The following is a 17,055-nucleotide window of genomic DNA, read 5'->3' as shown; positions in this document are numbered from 1 at the left end:
ATTTTCATTCGATTATCGATCGATTCTACACGAATACATATTAACACATTTTACAATCAAATATAGTCTTTTTTATATATATTTAGTGTTATTAATATCACAATTTAGATTTTTAAAAATAAAATATGTTTTTCCATGTAATTTTTTTACATGATTTATATTTATCAAAATAAATAATAATTTTTTTATTTTATCTATTAGAATAATTTATTTGTTTTATAAAATTTATCATGATTTAATATTATAATTTTTAATACAATAAAACATAATTAGGTGAATATTACACCAAAAATAATTGAATAAGAGAAAATTTTGTAAATATTTTCCCCTATAAAACACCCAAAGGCATAAACTAAGTAAATTATGAGAACAAATCTTCCGAAATTTGAATATTAGTCGTCTCAAGAGCAAATAAATAAAAATGCACCAGTAAAAAAATCGTAACCATGTTTGATTCCTTTAAAGAAAAAACCGAATCTTTACAGATTGGTAGGTGTTTTCTGTCAGAGTGGTTCCGTTCATTTTTGTAGTCGGTAGCTTTTTGCACTTAACAAATCGGTTTGTTAGGTTGTATTAGCTAACTGTTGTCATGATATCAGAGCTGGGCACGCCAGGTCCTATAGCTTTCCGCACTTAATAGATCGGGAGGGAGAACAGAATGGGATTCTACTACTATGCCATATTCCCTGCTTTATTTGTTCATAAGAATAAGTGTGACACAATTAGATATGAGAAGCATATAACAAACATCACATAACGTTAATAAAGACATAGGATATAGGTAAATGAAATCAAGTATTTAGGGTTTAAACGTTAAATCATATTTTCTCAAAGGAAGCAAATGGGCCGAAGGAATTGGATTACCCGGTACCTCGATGAAATGGGGCAAAGTTAAGTGGGCTTGTTAATCTTACTCAAATTTGGGCAAGTGGGCTTGCAACATCCGTAATCGGATACGGATCTGCAAAACCTCACCAAGTAAAAGGGTTCTAGGGCACGCCTTGCTTCAGGGACATATAAAACCGCTAAGGCTCGATGAGCTCCGTTATCGGCTGACGCGGTTGGACAGAACTGAATCCTCTCTTCTTTTCCAGAAGAAGAATAAGAAGAAGGTACGCTATTTGGGATGCAATCAAGAACATGATATCGCCTTTTCTTATGATTGAGCTTGGTTTCTATCCTGACTCTCATGAATGTTAATGGTTGTTCTACTTTTTTCTGGTGTTTTTTTTTTAATTCGTTGTCCTTAGAGAAGTTTATGTCTCTGAGGATTTGTCCGTTAAAGTTGTTCGAATTTCTTCGTTATGATACGATGTCACTAATCGGTGCCGGCGGTGGTCTTCTTGTAATTGGTGTGAATCTCATTGTAGATAATTAGGGAACAGTGGGGATCCTACGTTTGGTTTTGCTAATACTGCTTGCTAGGTAAGTTTTCTGGAGTGCTGGCATGTTTCAGCTGTGGTGTGGTGGACCGGTGTTCTGTGGTTCATATTTAGTATTTTTTATTATTTTTTATTTTTGTTTGATTGGAATTAATTTAGTCTTGTTCATCTATTGAAAGCATTTGTCTGGTTACTTCACACTTTTCTCCCCGCTTCACAGTGGTGCGAGCCCGCATTTCAAGGAGCACAGTCTGGAGGTCCACGTTTACACCTTATTATGTGTTGAGCTTAAAGAGAAAGATATGGTCCCTACTAAGTTGGTTGCAGTTGTTTACCCTAGTTTTTAGGAACTGTCTTTGATATATATATTTCCTTTTACTAGACTGGAATAGGAAGTTCATGTGGAGCTTGAAAGACTAGTTATTCTGCATTCATTGAGGTTGACTGTATCCATAAACCTGAGGCCAAATCTTGATTTAGTTTCCTGTTATTGGAAATTCCATGAGTCTAGGACTTCTGTGAAACTGACCTCCAAATAATAATCAGTACATTTCGCTGTGGTTTCACCTGGTTTATGGAATGTTTTCTGTGATCCTTTTCAGCAACCAGGGCCTGGGAAAACATGGCAGACAAAGCAGTTACTATCCGCACCAGGAAGTTCATGACAAACCGGCTCCTCTCAAGGAAGCAGTTTGTGAGTTATTTTGTTTCTAATATCTGCTTGTCATCTGTGGAAGTCTAGTTTAAATTTTCAGGGAGTATGGTTAGTCTTTTTAAACTTTTATACTTTCTACTCAGGTTATCGACGTGCTTCACCCTGGGAGAGCTAATGTGTCTAAGGTATTTCATACTGTCTCTATCACGTGCAAAACTATTTCTGTTTTCATTTTCTATTTTTCACTTTTTGAGTTTGTTCATGTCACTTAATTCTGTTTTTGTCGTTTCTTTATTATGAAGGTGGAGTTGAAAGAAAAGTTGTCAAGAATGTATGAAGTCAAAGATTCAAATACTATCTTCGTCTTTAAATTCAGGACACATTTTGGTGGGGGTAAATCAACTGGTTTTGGACTAATTTACGACACCTTGGAGAATGCAAAGAAGTATGAACCCAAGTATAGGCTTATCAGGGTAAGATGTTTCCAGTGGTTGCATGTTTAATTTCCCAATGTTCTTTTACTTACTTTATCTTGTAGTTGCATTTAGTTATAGAATGCCTATGTTCTTATCCTCTCTATTTCTTGTAATTGCATTTAATTATTAGAATGCCTATGATCATATCCTCTCAATGCCTTATAGTTTCATTTTTGCTTTAGAATGCTTCACATATGTTCTTTTTGTTGAAATGTATGCTTCACTCAATGTGGCATTGAATTTCTGATTATTATTTATGTATTGGTTAGGCTATGAGAATTGATTATGTTTTTTCACCGATTGCTTATGGAGCTCCAAATTGAAATGCGTCTACCCTTAATTATCAGTGGTAACTTGTGTTTTTTAGTGTGCTAAAGGAAGAAGGATTCAGGAGGGAATAGGTTTCCATTATCTGCACCTTAATTTACTATGACAAGGACTTAGATTTTGGCTATACTGTTACTGATGATGTGGCACCCAGTTTCTTATTCTATGATTTTTATCTGTCTTCATGAGTGTCTATGGAGGATATCTGATCTTTTATTTTTAAAATAAACTATAGAGTTTATGTTTATTATTAAATCAGTTTTTGAAGTATATGCGCCCATGTTTGTAATGCTACTTCACTTCATTATGGAAAACATTGGTCTGGTTTAAACTATGTTATTTTGTTGTCTTTGGGGTGTTTTCGAAATCTCGCATATGAAACAATAGATTGACTTCTATTTAATTGTAGTAATGCCAGTGCAAATGGCCCATAGATATCTATTTTACTACTGTTGATGCTTTTGTAGAAACAGAAGAATAAGCTATATGCATAATAGATACTATGCTTACTCGAGACCTTTTAACTTTTTATTGCAGTATCGGTGTTCACCAAATTGTGTTTGTACAGAGCTCATAAGTGTTTCACTACAACTATTAATAAATGAAAGAACAGAAAAAATGTATGATTGGAAAATGTTGAACTGGAAAAGGGAAGGATGGCCATTCTCTTCATAGTTCTGACCATCATTTAACGTTTGTGCAGAATGGTCTTGCTACCAAAGTGGAGAAGTCTAGGAAGCAGCTCAAGGAAAGAAAGAACCGTACCAAGAAAATCAGGGGAGTTAAGAAGGTAAGAAGATGCAAAATCTGTTCCTCATTATCTCATTCTTTATGCTCATGGTTAATACTCGTCGTTACTGTTCTGTCACAGACAAAGGCTGGAGATGCCGCCAAGGCAGGCAAGAAGAAGTGATCTGGTTAAGCATGATGTATGCCATTTTTATTGTTCACTTCCTTTTCTTCCTCGTAGATTTGAGCATGAGATAATTAATTGATGGGAGCAATTTTGTCATTCTTTTTAGTTTTTGAATTTTCTTTAGTTGAGTTTTACTGACCATGGAAGCCTTACGCCCAGAATATAATCAATTTTTTTCCAATGAAGATGCCAGAAGATGAACCTTGTACCGATAATTCGTGTGCCTGCAAGCGGGGCTAGTTTTTCTGTTCATTTGCTCACTCGCACTGGGTGGTGATTTTACTGTTTTCCGTTTAGTATGATAGTGGTTATTAGACTTGTGGAATCTTGCTGAATGCAATTAGAGAACTAGAAGAAAGTTGTCCTCTTTCCGATTTGAAAAGAACAGCTTACCCCAAGTTCTTATTCTCCGATGAGTTCTCACAAAAAAGCGTAGTCACTAAAGAAGAGGTCCACAATTGAAGAATATGTAAACCTAAGACAGAATCAGAACTCCTCTATCCCCACTTACAGAAGCCATAATCAAGCTCTCAAAAATTGGGAAAAAAACCCAAAACAACGATATACAGGATCACTCATCGCTTCTTGGAGACACCAACAGTCTTGCCCCGTCGGCCAGTGGTCTTTGTGTGCTGCCCACGCACTCGCAGGCCCCAGTAATGTCGAAGACCACGATGATTCCTAGAACAAAATCAATTAACATAATTAAGATTACCGTATAACACAGCTGCAGATAATAATACCCTTTAATCGAATTGCCTAGCAATTCTAATCAGAACCCAGTCCTAGAATAGAGTTCTATTTCGAGAAAATGGTGGGGAAGGGATACCTGATCTTCTTCAACCGTTCTAGGTCATCCCTCAGTTTCATGTCCAAGGCATTTGAGACAACCTGAGAGTATCTACCATCTTTGTAATCCTTCTGCCTGTTCAAAAACCAGTCAGGGATTTTGAACTGACGAGGATTTGCAACAATAACAATGAGACTCTCGAGCTCAGCCGCAGAAAGTTCACCAGCCCTGAGAATATGGGTATGGGAGAACATAAGATGCGAATCAGATCATAACAGTAGAATAGAACAGAGTTTAAAGCTCCAGAACCACTTCCACGATGATTAAGAACGAAACAGTAAGAAGGCTAAAGTCTTAATGAAAATCTCAACATTCCAGAAGCTCTACAAACAAGGGAAAGAAAGGAGAAACTAGTTATCTAATCATTTCATTGCTCATCAAAGCTCTACAAAAAATGGTATCAGAAGACTTAAAAGGCCCAACGCATGCAAATACTCATGAAATACCAGAAACCAAAACCAAAACCAAAACCAAAACCATCTGAAGAAACCAGCCAAACTTAAGACCAAATCGACAGCAATATGAAACAGAACCAGACTAAAGCTACGAAACAGTGAACTTCAAAATTACACAGCAACCCAGCGCGAGAAGAATAAAATTTTGGTATTCGTTGTTTTTTTTTTTCCTATAAAATTTAAAAGTGAAAAAGAAGGCCAGCAAGAGAATACACAAACCTCTTGTTCATATCGACATCGGCTTTCTTGCAGACGATATTAGCCAAACGGCGGCCGATACCCTTAATAGAAGTAAGGGCGAACATAATCTTCTGCTTCCCATCGACATTAGTGTTCAGAACACGTAAAATGTGCTGAAAGTCCTCGTTGGCCACCAGAGACTGCACCCCAAGAGAGAAAATTTAGTCAAATCAAACTAGCATAATGGACCACACAATCTGCAGAAGAGAGATCCATCTACAAACCATGGTTAGGGATTCTATGTCTCCGCTTCTGTGTCTTCTCTTACTCCGATCCGCGAGAACGAGGCGTCGAGAAACGCCGGCCCTTGACGAGAAGAGACAAACGCTAGGAGCGTATTCTATTCCCACTGCTGTTACGCCGTATCTGTCCGTATAAATACGGTCTAAAATTTGAACCTTTGGGCACCGGCGAGAACCAACCCAACTTACCCCAACCCGGCCCATCTTATTTTTATTTATTTTATTATTTATAAAATTAATTAATTAATTATGTAAAATATACAAAAAATATACCATCTCAGCCGTCAGATCATGATCAACAACTATTTTAACCGTTCAATCAATCATAATTAATGATTATCTACCGGAGAGAATTTTAAGAATCCAAACGTAATTTAGACTGCAAATCTAAACGACTTGAAATACAGAAAGTTCGGACGGAGAAATCAGATATAAATAGTACCTTTTATTTCAACCATGACTTACACACACAGAGCCATGGCAAGACATATTATAAGCAGAAAAGTCTACTGTGAACTAGAAAGATTAGTTTTGATTTTTTCAAGGCTCGAATACCATGTTTTCTGCTTCGTGCTTCACGGACTGAAACAGAACAGAGGACAGATAACGTTCTCCAAAACTGGGGAAAACCACCTGCAGAAAGAGGATCAAGGAGAAATAAATCTAGGGCAAGGAAGATGAAAACTGACCTGAGAAAGGATTTAAAGTCATTGAGATTGAACGTGATTAAGGACAATAGGTGTAAAAACTGAAAGATTTCGATGCTTGCAATTGATAACACAGATAAAGAGGACCATAAGAGTAAATTGGGAGAAGGAGAAACTTACAACAATAAGCTTCCCTGCATTTTCTGATCTCTTAGCAATCTTAATTGCAGCTGCAGTTGCTGCTCCAGATGATATTCCCACCTGAAATTAGTTTCCATCATTAAAAAAAAATTATAGTTTCGACAAGATCTGCATATACAAGAGGACAGGCAGCATACCAGCAACCCCTCTTTTAGGGCAAGAAGCTTTGCAGTCTCAATTGCTTCTTCGCTTGAGACCTGTAAAGTGAGCAAATAGACCAACTTCAGATGAAAAGTAAAACCAGAATAACTAGTGAAAAAAAATGCATCCTACATAACTAATTTGTTTTCAGTAGATTGCTTCAAAATACACATCTTTGTGGTTCATACCTACATAAGCTATTCTCTTAACACTTATCACAATCTCCACTAAGCTTTGTCAATTAGCAAACTCCACATAAAAATTATTGAAAAATTACTTAAGCGTGTTTTTAGTGGTCTTTGTCTTTCTTAGATGAGGAGCAATTCCAATTACTTCCCTTCTTTAAGATTTTGCCCTGATTTTCTCAGTAAACACTATCCACACATACCCCCCTGTTCCCCTAACCAACAAAGATCTAGCTAAGAGCATAGCACATTATTTTCCTCTATCATAAACCAAAATTTACACTTTTCTACTTCAGTTTTCGTCAATAATTTTCAAATGTAAGAGGAATGAGGGATGAATCTAAGATGACCAAACAAATCACATGTATTTTCACAAGTTAACTGACAGTTCTATTGAAGGGAGTTCTTGAAGCTTACTTGGACGACTTCATCAATAATATTGACTTCCAAAACTCCTGGAATGAAACCAGCTCCAATACCTTGGATCTTGTGCGGACCTATTTTCCCAAGCATTTTGAAGTCATAATATTTAAGGAAAAACATGGAATTTCATGGGAATCAAATCTAAACAGTAAGTGTGAACTACTCATAATCGGAGGAAATAGCTTAACTTTTGATCCTAATCTAGATTTTAATAAGCGAAAGATACACGTGAAGGGAAACATTCTCGCCAATAGAAATATAATCAGAATGCTTGAAAAGAAATCTTTATGTATTATTTGAGCCATGAAGCATCTCAAGCATTCTTAATAATGCCTACACTTACACAACAAATCTCTAAGAAAACTGCAATAAGCAGATAAAAGAATTGGCAATTACCAGGCTTTCCTCCAGATAGAACAGCACTTTCAACTGGTTCGACTCCGTATAGCTAAAAGAGAAAAGTAGAGATAAAATAACAACCACGGTCAAAAGCAGAATTAGAAGAGAATGAATACCTCCATCCCACCTTTGACAAAAATATACGCCAGGAGACAAATTAGAAAACTTCCTTATCTATGTCCAATTTGTATTAGAAACTCACCTTGATGTCAGGATTTTGCTCTTTGAGGAACTTTCCTGCACCAGTTATTGTACCACCAGTTCCTATCCCTGAAACAAGCGCATCGATCTTGCCATCTGAGTCTTTCCACATCTCTGGTCCAGTAGTCTCATAATGAACCTACACAAAGAGCAAGTTAACCAGGCCATAGAATCTAAAGATTGATGAACATTTTCACAAAGTCCGAGGTGAAAGTGTACCTTTGGGTTGGCCGGGTTTTCAAACTGCTGAAGAATATAAGCATTTGGTGTCTTGGCCAAAATCTCCTCAGCCTTCTGAACAGCACCTTTCATGCCTCTAGCGGGGTCTGTGAGGACCAATTCAGCTCCAAAAGCTCGGAGGATGATCCTTCTTTCGAGACTCATAGAAGCTGGCATGGTGATGATGAGTCTATAACCCTTAGCAGCAGCCATGAAAGCCAATCCAATGCCCGTGTTTCCACTAGTGGGCTCAATCAGAACACTCTTCAAAAACAAGCACAAACCACACAACAGATACAACAAGGTGAGGTCAAGAAGCACCACGATTGATAACAAATAATTCCTGAACAAATTTTTACAGGCAAATGTAAAAGATTATATTAGATTATAAAAGAATAAAAAAATAAAAATGACTAAAATCTACAGATAGTTTGTGGTCCAGTATCTGGTGTATCAGACTTACGTATGGCTTTTTAAGGAATTACTGTAAAAATACCATGAATATGCTCCATCAATTTCATCTAGAATAATTTTAGCTTCAGGAATGAATATGAGGGTGCTATTAGCATGAGGTCAGGCGGAGTCTGAGAGAGGACCAAATATGCAGCCAAATAGTAAGAAATCATAGAACAAATTTCGAAAGCTCAACCTATGAAACTCAAATATTATCAGCAGTCTGATTTGAGATAGACCTTTTGCTGCATTGAGACCTCCAGAGAACAACCAACCAAAAGGCAATTATTTTACAGTATGAAGGTAGCGATAAATGAAGAAAGATTATCTATCACACCGTTACCATTAATAAGAGGGTTTAGAACTGAGACAATGCTATTTTGAGACTGCACAAAGATGACCAATGGCTCGGAGAAGAAGAGAAAAAGCAAGTGACACAATTTCACAATAAATACAATCAGATTAGTAAATACAAGTACTAGCAATAGGCAGGTCCCCTCCAATTACTAGAACAAGATAAATGAAACCCATCTAAATGAAGAAATTAGTCCTCTTTTTTATGTGATTGGAGAGGACCAGCCACTACTAGTATGTACTAGCAGATTTAACCTATATTATGCTAAACAAGAAGAGAAGGGATGGCTGAATGTATGTTTAGCATGCACCTAATTAAAGGATAAGCATATACATTTATAAAAAAGAAATACATAAAAACTAATTGAAATTCTAGTAAGTATCCCCTATATACAAAATAATAAGCGGGAAAATCATGACAAAAACAGAAACATCATTTAAAAAAACCTTGCCAGGTGTTATAAGACCTTTCTCCTCCGCATCAGTGATCATACTGTACCCAATCCTGCCAGTTTGAAAGAAAACAATGCAATGTGATCAATCAGTTCAGATGTTCAAAAGATCATATAGATGCTGACACATAGAGCTAACGATGTCATCTCTTAGCAATATCTCACAAAATTAAAGTGTCAATATAATAATTTCAGTAACTTAATCTATACAGTATGTGTCAAGAACATGAAGAACACTCCAGGACCAACCTCAACATGATTTCTAAAATCTCAAAATCTTATTATCCTCCATTTCTACATCTATATTCAAAAAACAGAAATGGAAATATTACCTGTCCTTGACACTGGAGCAGGGCTCCATCATTTCCAATTTAGCAGCAATTTTGGCTACGCAGCCATCTACAACATTGTTGAGGTATACCATGGGCGTTCTACCGATCAACTGTCATGGAACAAGCAGAATTTGTAAACAGGTGAAGATCCAGCCAAAAAATGGGAAAAGACAAAGTTCAATAAAAAAACAGACGAGGTATTTACAAACTCACTTCGGTAACATCTGAAGCAATTCCAGGATGCGCTCCCGCCATCTTTCAGTTCCTGCAAGTCAGTGGTAAAGCAATCATTACAAAAATTTAACGACAATACTGCAAATATGAAAGAATAATTTATTCTTCGCAGTCCTGAAAAAACTAATCACATTTTGACAACGTTGTAACGGCAGCATATCGAAAAACGAAGATGCATTTAAAAGTCCCTACACTATCTGCGCAAGTAATTGTTAAATATTTTACAAAGAGATACAAAACAAAACAAAAAAAGAAGCAGATACACAAACTTCAAACCAAAAATTTAAAATAATTCTATAAAAAAAAATCATAGTAACCTACTAAAGCAGAAGCCATTCATCCGAAGAAATCTTCGGTGAGTACACACCCAAACACATACAGAATCCTCTCAACGTACATCAGAACTTAATTTCGCGTCAATAAACAAACAAACATCAGGACCGCCAATTACTAGCAATCCACATAAGAAATCGAGCGCAAACTTCACACAAATCGAAATTCCTTACTCTACAACAGATCAAAACTAAATCCAATACTTCACCAAACAACACGCACCTAACAAAACAAAAATACACTACACGAAATGCCTCAAATAAGATGAAAATCTCTAACAAGTCAATAAAAGCAAAGGATTACCAAAGCAAAACTGATGCTAAACAGGAAATTCGAACCTTGCAACTCTCTTCCGCAGAAAGCCGAAGTCAAGCACGAAAATCCAAAATGGGAGACTATACAAATACCCTCGAACGAAGAAAGTTCAAATATTTTTAAAAATTTAATTCCTCGTCACGTTTTTTGTTTTTTCGCTGTAAATTTGTATTTTTAATAGATGGCAATCTGCGTGGAAAATAAGGAGCTATCACGACCGTCAGAGGAGAATATTGCGCCGTACGTGTCGGCTCGATTTAAGAGCAACCATCTGATGCTAGGGACTGTAATTTTTTTCTTTTTTAAAAGTTTTTTCGTTGGGGTTGTTCTGATAAGAATGAATCTAGCGGATCCAAAAATAAAATCTGAAAGAGTTAAATTAGATCGAGTGGAGCTAAATTGAATTTGGCGATTCAAAGTATCCAAGTTTTGAATGGACATTTTGAATGTAACTCCACCAAATTGAGTTTAGATGTAGAATTGAACTATAATATTTTAATTAATTAAAGGTGGTATTTGATAAATTTTACGTAAAAAATAATTACAACATGAGACAAATACAATGAACGCAAAGGGAATATTATAATCCATTATCATGCCCCCTCAAGATAGGCCACAATTAGAAAAACTAATCTTAATCTTGTCTTATAACAATTTAAACTGTGAATTTGACACTCCTTAGACATACCTCATATTTTTCATGTGAGAAAAGGTCCCAATTGACAGAAGCCTTTAAAGACATAGCTGTCTATCATTTGAACTTTTCTCGTCGACATCAACTTGAAAGTAAATTATTTTAAGTTCTCATGGTGGTGGGTAGATATCCCTTAACAGCCTTATTTGTGACACATTCAGTGCTCAATAGCCATGTTTTCTACTTCTTGCTTGATGGATTCAAACAGAACAGTTGACAGATAACGCTCGCCGCAACTAGGGAAAATTGCCTGCACGAAGAGATTGTAGTCGGTCTAGTAAGGTAACATCTAGTTACAAGTCTTGCAAATGAAAAAAAAAAAGTGCAAGAAAAAGTGAATCGAGACAGAATGATGGCATCTGATGTTGTTTCTGTTTTCATTTTTGAAAGAATACAGTTGGATTGGAATCTATCATCCAAAAGATAATTCCAACCACTATAGCTTCAACAAGATGTTTCTGTTTTGATTTGATATATGGTGTTCCAGGGAGCCTAGATTAGAATCTATCATCCAACAGATAATTCCAGCCACTATAGCTTCAACAACATGTTTCAGTTTTTATTTGATTTATGGTGTTCCAGGGAGCCTACTTTATTCTAGTTAGCAAGCTCTAGTTTAATCTGGGTATCAACTCTCAATTAAACTCTTATAGAGCAAATAGTTCAACCATTCTAAACATACTCTGCTAAGATGGATAGCTTAATTAGGTCTAGCAACAAACTGACTAAACTTTTTGAAACTCCAGAAAATACCAGATGAACCACAAACGAGATAGTTGACAGTTAATCTGACTGTCAATGAAAAGTGACTAACTCAAAAAAAGAAGGCTGCACGAGTCCTTGACTTTAACAGTTCATGCTGAAAGATAAAGAGGCTCCTCATTAGCATTTTTGGGACAGAAACCAGCTAAATAAATGTCCTACAGGAATTATTGGTGTCCTAGTGAATTGTGATTAGCACAAGTTCAAAGATAGTTTGCCACCACTTAGATGATTTAAGAGATAGATAAATCAATCTAAAAGAAAAATCAAATAAAACATACAAAAAAAAAAAACAGAAAAATTAAATGAATGGAAACATACAACAATGAGCTTTCCCGCATTTTCTGGCCTCCTTGCAATCTTAATGGCAGCTGCTGCAGCTGCTCCAGAAGATATCCCAACCTGCAACCAAATTCCTTCCATAAAAAAAAAGACAAAAATTGTATACGTGGCAGAGGAAGAAATGTGCGTAAATAAGTACAAGGTAAGAAGCTTCTTCTTAATATAGCAAAGACTGACAGCTCACCAGCAATCCTTCTTTCAATGCAAGAAGTTTTGCCATTGCAATAGCTTCATCACTTGACACCTGAGAAATATAAGACAATAGAACAACATAAACTACCATAGTAAGAGATAAGGGGGAAACAAGGAACAGACTTATTTCTTTTTTATTTAGGATTATTTCAGATTGTCATATTACATGATTCAGCTTCAGGTTGTTTCTTGTTTTCTACTAGTACCATAACTACTGCAAATAACTCCACTTTACAGCAAACACGATGTATTAGGTAATGAAAATGCCTGGTGAGAGTACTCACTTGAATAACTTCATCGAGAAGGTTGACGTCCAAAATTGCAGGAATAATACCAGCACCAATACCTTGGATCTTATGGGGGCCTGCAGCAGGTAGGTGATTCCTCAATTTAAAATACCGACATGTCCAAGGTTATGATGTTCTTTAGTGGGCCAACCGAGGATATTGTGTTGTAAGTCATAACAGTATAGGTAACCAGAAATTACATAAAAATTTAAAAAGAAGACAGTGCACAGATAAATCTTGAAGATGGAAAATACTGTAGTAGTCATAAAACAATTGAAACAGCTCATTTTTTTTTGGATGAAACTGGATTCTGATGTGCTCAATGAGGCACTTAAGTCCCGAACCACCTATTATCTGCTCAAAAACTCTAAATGTGCTTAACAAACTGTTATGAAACCAAAAGAAGTACCACTATCAAAATTGAATATTAAAGAAGCAGTGTCAATATCTTACCAGGCTCTCCACCAGATAAAACAGCACTCTCAACAGGTTCAACTCCACACAGCTAAAAGAAAAGGAAAATTACATATTTCATCACATAAGAAACAAGTTATAATATGTATTAAATGATAAGAGGAAGAAAAACTTTCCAGGAACAAGCCTACATAAGAAACAACAATTAGCAACCATAATAGCATTTCTAAATTTAACTGACCTTGATGTCAGGGTTTTGCTCTTTAAGAAATTTCCCTGCCCCAGTTATTGTACCACCAGTTCCAATTCCAGAAACAAGGGCGTCAACTTTTCCACATGAATCTTTCCAAATCTCAGGACCAGTGGTTTCATAATGAATCTACACAATAAGAAGAAAAAAGGGTGTGTCCTCATTTCCTTTTCCACCATGCTAGCTATATAGTAAATTTGTTGACTGTTCCAAATTCAAGTGGAAAAGAAACCTTTGTATTGGACGGATTTTCAAATTGTTTAACGAAATAAGCATTTGGTATCTTGGACGCAATTTCCTGAGCTTTCTCAATCGCACTTGTGAAGCCTATAGATGGATCTACCAGTATCAACTCCGCTCCAAATGCTCGGAGAATTATCCTTCTCTCAAGACTCGCTGTGTGAGGCATGATGGTCACCAGTCTATAACCCTTAGCAGCAGCCATGAAAGCCAGCCCTATGCCAGTGTTTCCCGCAGTTAGCTCAACAAGCACACTCTTCAAAAATAAACAGAACACCACCCAAAAAGATGTAAGTATCAGTTTAAGAAAGTATGAGCCAAAATATTTCAAATGATAAATGCAATCACTGTGAAACACATCTTTGTCTAGATTATGTGAATTAAGACAATCTGCAACTTCCTTTTTTTCTGAAATGAATGTATAGCTTCCTAATAAATAACACAAAAAAATCCAAAATTTTATTCTTTTATATGGACAACAATTTGAAAGTATAATCCAGTTTTTCATTTTCTAAGAGAATTATGAATAAATGCAGTAAATTTATTGCAACAGATAACCCAGAACTTACAGAACATGACAGTGTATGTCCATCTGAAAGGAGAAAGAACAATTGCATATACAATTTTAAGCTGATAATTTTCAAATTTTATTTTCTCTACAAAAATTTTACATGGAAACATTAGAAGTGGAGATAATGTGTTAAAAGAATCACTCTGTATACAGAACAGCTTTACTAAAGAAAAGATTTGGCCTTTTTTTTTTGTTTGAAAAAAGTATGAAAAGGACTTAAACATTGAATGTTATGTTGATAATGTAAAATCAACAGACCTTGCCAGGTGTAATGAGACCTTGTTCCTCTGCATCAATGATCATACTATAACCAATCCTGCCAATTTCAATGCAGTGGCATAATATCAAGAGAGCATCTTATCAAAGTAAAAACATCAAACTCTAGCAGTAGAGAACCGACTGTAACACCAGTAAATTTCAGGTTTTCTTCTATATTTTGAGCAGGTAAGGAAGCAAAGGAAGTCAGACTTCTTAGTGGGAGTTATTAGTCCCATTTATTTCCATTAATTGTTTCTTACATCTTCTCACTATACAATTTACCACCACCAGTATAGATAGGTTAGCTGCAACATAATTGCAAATTCTCTGAACTTTGCATACACTTGGCCAGATACTAAGAAAAATCCCCTCAATCCAAGGGAACATCTGGACTGACAAGCGACTAAGTGGCTAAAAGATAAAGAATATTTTAGTAACACTACACATCTTCAGCAACTTAGCGTACAAATAAGACAAAGGTTAAAACTTGGCCCATAGCAACTGCCACAGGCCTGGCTAAACTTGTGCTAGGGTGCTTATTCATATATTTGGGGTAAGAATATTCAAGTTTTACTAAAGGCAGACTACCACATGAAATTTCTCTAGACAAACAAAAAATACCGCTTCTCCTTATTTATTTGAAAAACCAACAAAATCTCTTAAAGAAAAGTTAAAATACCTGTCCTTCACACTGGAGCAGGCTTGCATCATTTCCAGCTTGGCAACTACTCTGGCTACACAGCCATCCACAACATTGTTGAGGTATACCATGGGAGTCTTACCGATTAGCTGCCAGAAGCATAACTCATGAGCAGTCAAAAATGAAATAAGACAGTGAAAGGGAAAGACAGAGTATGAACAAAGAGACTTACTTCAGTGACATCCTTTGCTATGCCCTTATATTTTTCCCCCATCTTCAAACTACATAAACCATATGCAAAGCAACAATTAGAAAAGAAGAGAAGGATTAAAAATCGTCCTTTACCTTCACCAGAGAAGTATAATAAATATAAAAAAGAAAGTTAGCAACGAAATTTGTTGGTCAGCTAAATGTATATCCAAACTCTAGGAAAACTTAAAATCTCTCATCGACAGTATATTTGGGAAGGGAGAAAGAACCGGTAGGAGCTTCTTTTTTTTTTTTTTGGCTAAATATGAAGAAGTTTAGGGAGTCTTCGATCCTCAAACTTCTCCAACCTGAACAGTGGAAGTGCAGAGCATGTTGATTAACTAAAGAAAGACAAGAATGCACACAAAACAACAAATGGTACCCGCATTCACAGCAAAGACTGATAAAACATAAACTGATCGGCTATGAAAACCATGAAATTCAGAAGATTATTTTGAAAGCCTACAGGCATCCTTCTTCCAACAACTTAAAAAATAAACCAGGACACTTCTTCTAAAAGAAAAAAACAGACAAATGGAGTTCAAAGGTCTCAAACAAGCTATTCTCTTACAGACTTGCAACAAATGGGAGGCTGCTAAAGCAAACTCCAGGAACAGACCCAAGAGAGCAGAAAGTTTACCACCCAAGATTCGAACTGGGAAGCACGTCTTGATCACGCAAGCTGAAATGAAAAGAACCGAAGAAAAACCGAACCTTATCGGCTCCAACAAGTGCGAGAGCAGGTTCTTCAATGCCCACGAAAAACGAGAATCGAGACTTCGTCCTTTGGCCTCTGAACTTCTTTAGAGAGAGCCTCGGAGGACTGTAAAAGAGCAGGTTCTTCACAATGCCCACAAAAAACGAGAAGCGAGACTTCGTTCTTTGGCCCCTGAACTTCTTTAGAGACAGCCTCGGAGAACTGTTAATAAAACGAGTGCTCGGTAATCTCCTCGAGAAACAAGAAGCAGGTCGGCGACTTCCGGTTGTGGGCAGTTGAAGCGACTGGGTTGACGAACATGATTATTCTTTTGTAGTTTTGTCATTTCTGGCTTGCAGCATGGACGAGAGTCACGAGACAATGTTCAGCAATATCTACAATTTTCATTTTTCTCAAATTTATAATCATTCCTTGATGCTTATGTTACTCTAAAACTTTTAATTCACACATCATTCTCGTAAACGATGATCTTTCATCTTTCTTTTTAATTCTCAATGACAGTTTTTGAGTCGGTCTTAAAGTTCAAGATTTCAACAAATGGAACTTTTTCTTTATTTTTACTTCTATTTTACTTTTCCCTGCATTTTTTACATTTTATAGTTATAATATAAATTTTTGAAGAAAGAACACAAAAAAACTCTTTTAACTTTTATAAATTCAATTTTTAAAGTTTTAGTAATTTAAATATATTAAACAAATAGGCCTAAAACAAATTTTAAAATTTAAAATTTAATTTTTTAATTAAAATATCATTAAACTAACTACAAATCAGGGAAATTAAATGATAATTTATAATTCTCCGACTCACTTATCGTGAGAGTGGGTTTAGTTCTTGACCTAAAGGATAATAAAACCGCCTTACGCTTTTAAGAAACACCCAAAATTCATATGTGAGCATTCGATTCCGATTATTAGATTGATAAATAATAAAAATAATAAAAATTATAAAAATTAAACAAGATTTACCCATACATCCAATATCTTATGTAATAATAAGTTAATTTTT

General features: G+C 35.8%; 4 protein-coding genes across 7 annotated transcripts; 1 reads left to right on the top strand and 3 right to left on the bottom strand.

The window, feature by feature from the left end:
* The first annotated feature begins 1,029 nt into the window (after positions 1 to 1,029).
* LOC137934363 (small ribosomal subunit protein eS24z-like) lies at positions 1,030 to 3,941 on the top strand. Its single transcript, XM_068778648.1, has 6 exons — positions 1,030 to 1,112; positions 1,985 to 2,076; positions 2,181 to 2,222; positions 2,340 to 2,510; positions 3,544 to 3,630; positions 3,712 to 3,941. The coding sequence occupies exons 2-6, from the start codon at positions 2,005 to 2,007 to the stop codon at positions 3,751 to 3,753; spliced, it is 414 nt and encodes a 137-aa protein (XP_068634749.1). The 5' UTR covers positions 1,030 to 1,112; positions 1,985 to 2,004; the 3' UTR covers positions 3,754 to 3,941.
* A 273-nt stretch (positions 3,942 to 4,214) lies between these two features.
* On the bottom strand, positions 4,215 to 5,884 carry LOC137967090 (small ribosomal subunit protein uS13z/uS13y/uS13x-like). The gene is made up of 4 exons (XM_068813520.1): positions 5,526 to 5,884; positions 5,281 to 5,441; positions 4,586 to 4,774; positions 4,215 to 4,437 (listed from the first exon to the last, which is right to left on the bottom strand). The coding sequence occupies exons 1-4, from the start codon at positions 5,745 to 5,747 to the stop codon at positions 4,332 to 4,334; spliced, it is 678 nt and encodes a 225-aa protein (XP_068669621.1). The 5' UTR covers positions 5,748 to 5,884; the 3' UTR covers positions 4,215 to 4,331.
* An 84-nt stretch (positions 5,885 to 5,968) lies between these two features.
* LOC137967089 (cysteine synthase) lies at positions 5,969 to 10,588 on the bottom strand. Of its 3 annotated transcripts, none has more exons than XM_068813517.1 (11): positions 10,421 to 10,588; positions 9,764 to 9,815; positions 9,551 to 9,660; positions 9,214 to 9,271; positions 7,960 to 8,223; positions 7,742 to 7,879; positions 7,537 to 7,588; positions 7,135 to 7,214; positions 6,529 to 6,588; positions 6,371 to 6,451; positions 5,969 to 6,176 (listed from the first exon to the last, which is right to left on the bottom strand). In XM_068813517.1, exons 2-11 carry the CDS (start codon positions 9,803 to 9,805, stop codon positions 6,084 to 6,086), a joined length of 978 nt encoding a protein of 325 aa, XP_068669618.1. In that variant the 5' UTR covers positions 9,806 to 9,815; positions 10,421 to 10,588; the 3' UTR covers positions 5,969 to 6,083. The 3 variants fall into 3 exon arrangements, with proteins under 3 accessions (XP_068669618.1, XP_068669617.1, XP_068669620.1); XM_068813516.1 differs by having other exon boundaries at positions 10,456 to 10,588; XM_068813519.1 differs by lacking the exon at positions 10,421 to 10,588 and having other exon boundaries at positions 9,760 to 9,815.
* Positions 10,589 to 10,995: 407 nt separating this feature from the next.
* LOC137967081 (cysteine synthase-like) lies at positions 10,996 to 16,308 on the bottom strand. 2 transcript variants are annotated; one of them, XM_068813506.1, is made up of 11 exons: positions 15,972 to 16,308; positions 15,315 to 15,363; positions 15,122 to 15,231; positions 14,443 to 14,500; positions 13,606 to 13,869; positions 13,365 to 13,502; positions 13,163 to 13,214; positions 12,707 to 12,786; positions 12,415 to 12,474; positions 12,210 to 12,290; positions 10,996 to 11,376 (listed from the first exon to the last, which is right to left on the bottom strand). In XM_068813506.1, exons 2-11 carry the CDS (start codon positions 15,354 to 15,356, stop codon positions 11,284 to 11,286), a joined length of 978 nt encoding a protein of 325 aa, XP_068669607.1. In that variant the 5' UTR covers positions 15,357 to 15,363; positions 15,972 to 16,308; the 3' UTR covers positions 10,996 to 11,283. The 2 variants fall into 2 exon arrangements, with proteins under 2 accessions (XP_068669607.1, XP_068669606.1); XM_068813505.1 differs by having other exon boundaries at positions 16,046 to 16,308.
* Positions 16,309 to 17,055: the final 747 nt, after the last annotated feature.

This window comes from Aristolochia californica, unplaced genomic scaffold, assembly GCF_029961685.1.
Source record: "Aristolochia californica isolate CCGP_79_NKW_82.1479 unplaced genomic scaffold, dmAriCali1.0.hap1 SCAF_6, whole genome shotgun sequence".
Taxonomy (NCBI): domain Eukaryota; kingdom Viridiplantae; phylum Streptophyta; class Magnoliopsida; order Piperales; family Aristolochiaceae; genus Aristolochia; species Aristolochia californica.
This window is presented reverse-complemented; position numbering and strand designations above follow the sequence as displayed.